This window comes from Erythranthe guttata, chromosome 4 (genome assembly GCF_056151865.1).
Source record: "Erythranthe guttata isolate IM_541 chromosome 4, IM_541, whole genome shotgun sequence".
NCBI classification, from domain to species: Eukaryota; Viridiplantae; Streptophyta; class Magnoliopsida; order Lamiales; family Phrymaceae; genus Erythranthe; species Erythranthe guttata.
In genome coordinates this window covers 8,829,761-8,835,760 of record NC_142536.1, presented here as the reverse complement: position 1 = coordinate 8,835,760, position 6,000 = coordinate 8,829,761, and the positions used below count along the sequence as shown (strand labels likewise).

General features: G+C 38.7%; 1 protein-coding gene across 1 annotated transcript; it reads right to left on the bottom strand.

The window, feature by feature from the left end:
* Nucleotides 1–702: 702 nt before the first annotated feature.
* On the bottom strand, nucleotides 703–1,653 carry LOC148771072 (uncharacterized). Its single transcript, XM_088817471.1, has one exon. The coding sequence runs from the start codon at nucleotides 1,651–1,653 to the stop codon at nucleotides 703–705; it is 951 nt and encodes a 316-aa protein (XP_088673597.1).
* Nucleotides 1,654–6,000: the final 4,347 nt, after the last annotated feature.

Here is a 6,000-nt window from a genome sequence, read left to right as displayed (position 1 = left end):
CGAAGATTCAAGCACAGTTTTTCTTATTTAATTTATTTATTTTATTTTCTTTATCATAAGAATTAGAGTAACTAAGTCTTTATTTCTAGGATTTTATTTCGAACCCTATGTGGGATTTATGAACCCAATTATATGATTTTATGCAAGTTTTAATTCCGGATTATTTCTTTTACTTGTTTTATTAAGTGCGTGAAACTGACCACTTTATGTGCTTTTATGTTATTGTTAATCACATGAATCGGAAGATCGGGTTAATAATTAGAAATGTGGTAGAAGAGCCTTTGTGGTATTAACATAGAAATATAGTTAATCTCTTAGGTAGCCATTATTGAGATTTGTGCTTAATGTTGTGTTCTAGAATTAATTGCGAAGGAATACAATAATTGAATCTAGAGTATTAGAATCATAATACTTGCGGAAGCGGGTTATGATTAATTTAGCATCTCATGTTAATAATCCAAATTAAATACTTGCATAATTGAAGGAATTGGGGGAGTAATAATCACATAGGGCTAAAAATAAAATTTTAGGCTTGCTTTATGTGGTAAAATCTTCGCTTTTAATTGCTTTCATGCTTTTGACTTTTTTAATTTGCTTAATTTAGTTTAGTTAATTTAGTTTATTAATCCTCTTTCGGTGGTTCATAAAGTGTGCTTGCTCCCAATCGTCGTTTGTGGCTTGCGAAGTACTTGCAGCTGCTACTCATTCGGTCTGTGGCCCTCGAACTGATAATTGGGCGACCTGATTTGATAGGGTCGCTAATTGTGCTGAAACTGCGGCTAAAGGATCGAGCTGGTGGACTCCGGCCACCTTTTGTATACCACTTCGTTCGGACGGCCAATGGTAAGCATTCTCACACATTCGCTCGACAATGTCTCGAGTGTCTGTGAGAGTCTTGTTTTGCAATGATCCACCTGAGGCAGCATCGACTAAAGATCGGGCTGGTTGATCGAGCCCATTGTAGAATAACTCCATTTGATCCCACGGGTTGAATCCGTGTTGAGGGCATTGTCGTAATAAGTCCTTGAATCTCTCCCAAGCCTCGTGCATCGGCTCTTGGCTCATCTGTCTGAAGTTGCCTACATCTCTTCGTAGTTGTGCGGTCTTCGAGGGTGGAAAGAATCGTGCCAGAAAGGCTTGTGATAATTCTTCCCAACAAGTGAGTGATCCTGGATTAAGACTCAGAAGCCAACTATTTGCTTTGTCTCTGACAGAAAATGAGAATAGCTTCAACCGAATGGCATCATCAGAAACACCGTTAACTTTGATCGTGTCACAAATCTCCAAGAAATTGGCAAGATGGAGATTCGGATCCGCAGTGGCTGCTCCGGAGAATTGTTTCGCCATGACCATGTTGATTAGCCCCGTCTTCAGTTCGAAGTTGTTTGCGGCTATCGTCGGTTTCCTGATTCCCGAATAGTTCTCATTCACAGCTGGAGTTCGGTATTCTCGCATTGTTCGCTCGGGCGGTAGGTTCGGTGTTGGATGCTCGTGATCTCGTCCTGGCTCTCGATCGTACTCAAAGGCCAGGTGCTCTGGATTTCCTTGATCGTCGGCCATTGGTTCACTTTGTTGGTTGCGCGCGGCCCTTCGTCTACGAAATGTGCTTTCAATCTCGGGATCGTAAGGTATGATTTCCAAATTTCGACGCATGGGCATAAACAAAGTGATCGGTTAAAATCAAGGTAAAAATCGAAAGTAAAACATGCAAGAAGCTAAATTAATAATCAGATAATTGGTAACACTATCAACAAAGATAAAATCAAATTGGTCCCCGGCAACGGCGCCACAAACTTGATACGCGTTTTCCTCACGTATAAGTTACCGCAAGTATACAGTATCGCATTTTGCAGAACAGTGGTTCCGGATATCGATCCACAGGGACCTTGTAGATTCACATGCTGAGTAGTGTAATTATATTATCGTTATATTATCTAGCCGATCGTAAATATTTGGAATGGTGAGAAACCCTAATTTAAAAGCATGCAAGATCGTAAACATGCAAATATAGAATGTACGTAAATAAAGTAACGACAACTCAACGCGGGGGGACTTCGATTTAAAGGGGACTTCTAGGACCAAATCCACCTATGTATAATCAACAACGATCTACAAATCCGTTATCTAACGCCACATTCCTATTCTTTAACCCAGACGCTAATGTACTCTAACCCCCGTCTCCAAAGTAGTTAGAGTCTACCCACAGGTCCGACATCTCCGTTCAGAACCTGCTATTAAGAGAGCATTTAGGCCAAGTCCTTAAGGGCTAACTTCAAACAAGAAATCCTCTCTCGAGTTCATTCCTATTTAATATCAATCCGAGAGCTGATCAAACAATCAGAAGCATTTAATACAGGAAAACATAAACGAATTCGAAACACGACAAATAGATAACATAAATGACGATCGAAATCAATATATACAAGGCTTCATTACCCTAGAAGAAAATGTTCTTAGTTCATAACAAACATAGTGTCAAAAGAATGTACAAAGGAAATGAAGAACAAAACGTAAAGAAATTGCGTAAGAAAAACCCAAGTCGAAACCCCCGTTGATGATTCCCGCGAAGAACTGTCGAAAACCGTAAAAAGTCGAAGAAGGAATGAAGAATGAAAGGGCCTTTCTATTTATAGTGAAATGCAAAGCTTCCTCAAGAAGCTTTGCAAAACAAAATATCTTTCTCAAAAGGCGTGCCTAGATCGCGATCTGGGTTGTTTGGATCGCGATCTGGCAGCCTCGGGGAAGTGCCCACCGCCATGCTAGATCGCGATCCAGAAATGTGTATCGTGATCTGGGTCTTCAACATTTCACCACTGTAAGACCCCCCAAATCGCGATACGGATTGCTGGATCGCGATCTGGATCTTCAACATGTCAGCACTATAAGACCCCAGATCGCGATACGGATTGCTGGATCGCGATCTGGATCTTCAGCATTTCAGCACTGTAAACACCCCCAGATCGCGATCCAGAATGTCGGATCGCGATCTGGGTCTTGATCCCTTTTTGTTCTGTGACAACCCCCAGATCGCGATCCAGAATGTCAGATCGCGATCTGGGTCTTCTTGGCCCCAAAATTGGCTTGAAAATTCGGTTTCGCTTTCAAATGGCTTCGACTCGGCAAAAATACCTAATAAAACCCTGAAATAGAAATAAAATAAGAAACGCAATAATATATTCAAATAAAGCCGAAACTCGGACGAACGAAGACCAAAACTCGAAGATTTGATAAGCAAAAATCGTGCAAAACGAACACTTATCAATGATAACATATTCTCTTGCTCTAGCAAGTAAACTAGGGGTGTGCTGTTGGGAAGCGGACACGTGTACGTAGCGGAAAACAAAAATTTATGCGATTTAAACAAATTTAAAACACACAAACACATGCCCGATAATTGAAATCAATTAATTGAGTACCTTTGCGCTTCTAGCGAAGTTAAAAATAACATACATGCTTAATTACTTAATCGAAATTAAATCAACTAGCATGTTCGCATTTAAATCAAATAACATGCTCGCAATAAATCATGAATTTCATGTAAACATACAAATCATACAAATTCATGAAACATGCTACTAAAACGAATATGCGTAATTTTAATCTAATTAAAACATAATCAAACGAATACCGGATTAGAGAATACCTCTTGAAGCGTGAGGTAGGCGCACTAAGCAAAGCTAGATGCCTGCAAGAACCTTTTGATATAGTTAGCGTACAGTACGATCCCTTCGATTCATATATCCCCATTGAACTAGAGGCATTGGTTCATCGAGACCTCCTTAGTAGTTCAATGATTGTGCGATCGTTCTAAGTGTTGTAATCGTTACGTGCATGACTTAGAGAATCGAATTCTCTAATCATCACTTAGTCAGCTCTGGCCAGAGGCTTAGAAATTACAAACTATGAGAACACACAGGACATCCAAGACTATTCTAGCGAGCGAATCCCCGACTACAATGCACAGACCTCCCACTAGATTTCGGACTGCACGAACACTGGCCCTTGGGATGGTCCTCGGTGGAACTCAGGGACAGGTCACGATACAGCTGGTCCTCTAGTGAAGTCACGGTGATGTCTAGGTCATAAGGACTAATGGTGTACAACTATACCATAGATATCTCTACTCGATTATTGAGAACCACTTAGAGATTTCTAGGGTGAGGGAGTTCAGTGAACTCATCAACTTACGAGCACCCACTTAAGCATGCCGATATCACAATACCGTTTATTGATGAGATGCAGTACACATACACTAAGTGCTAGTCTCTTAATGGGAAAGGCTGATATCCTCATTGGTGGCGTAACCCTTCGACTAGGAACACGTTTAACAGTTATAATACTTAAGTAAATATCTCACGATCCTAACGATCAATTACTAGTACTTGTAATAACTGTAAGGACTATATCTATGCTTGTGACAAAGGGACAAAGATATAGAATGCCAAGGTGTTTTATCATTAATACAAAAAAGGTTTGTTTATTACAATTATAAATGGAAAGACCACAACCACAAGTTGGCTTGTTGGTCACCTACTCTAACATGTGCGCGGGTCATAAACCTGCGGGTTCTATCAAAACCCGCCCTCGTCCCGTCAAACACTGGTTCTTGATTTTGAAGAACCAAACTTGTGGGTTTTCAACGGGTTTACGATAGGCGGGTCCATGGCGGGTTTGTAGAAGGACTCAACCTTTACGGGTCGAAACACATTATCGTCTAAACCATTTTTGTTTTTTACATAATTTATAAGTTTTATCGGAGAATAATTAGAAACTAAAATGAATAACCTAAAATCTTAAATTGAAACCAAACATAAATAATATAAATGTCAAGAGTAAATAAAAATTAAAACAAGTCTTAACCATAAAATCCATTATAAAATTAAAAATAACTATTTCAGAACTTAAAAAGACAAAATTTAAATAAAATAAATACAACATTTTCAATCATAACCAACATCATTGAGCTTCATTTAACACCATTTTCTTCTTCTTTCTTTTTTGCTGCCGTGTGTTGGCTGTTGTATATATATGCTTTTTTTCCCTACATTTTCTTAAAGATTTTCATAATCTTTTTTTTTTTGAACAGGAAAACAACTATTATATTAGGATTTCAAAACAAGAGTTTTGGTACAGAGACTAGTTTTACAAGCCCGATGGTACATGTTATTACAGTCATTATATAAAATTTTGTTCAAAAACGTAGGGCAGTTTTCAAAACTAAGTGTGGTATTGTTGTTCATAGTAGTTCCAAGTTTTGCCAAAAAGTCTGCTGCACCATTTGTTTCTCTGTATCCAAAATCAACTTCGACAACGTCGAATAAGATTTTCATAATCTTTATAGGAATTACTTCCACAATTATAGTTTAGTGTATTTATGTATTTGATATACTAGAGATACTTTATTTATTCATTAATATTATTAATTTATTATACTATATAATGTAAACAAAACGACGTCGTTTTGTATGGCGGGGCGGGACGGGTTTCATGGGTATTAAAAAAAATTGAACCCGTCTTAGACCCAAGCTCACGGTTCTTCACCATTTTAGGACCCAATCCTACGGATGGATCTATCCGTCCGGTCCCAACAGGGCAATTTTTTACGGGTTTGACGGGTGTAGCGGGTTTGATGGATCTGACTTGCTCACCCCTAAAGTAAACCATATCTCTTATAGGATTAGTACGCAAAACTTGAACATATGTCGTGATAGAAAATATTAACAATCAAATGTCATAAATTAAAGTACATCAACATTTTGATGCGGTCAGCATTTAACAATAATCTAACTCGAATCACCTCGAATTGATTCTTGAACCTGCAATAAATATTCAATAACCGGTATGATCTTGTGATAATCTTCTTCAATTTGGCGAAACAAGACGTTTCATGCGTAAGAGAAATACGAATTAGGGCGCCGGAGCCTGGTTCCGGCGAAAACCCTCCAATGCTTAAGTCAGTCCAGATTCAAAGAGAAGAATACCAGGAGAATACAAGAAGAA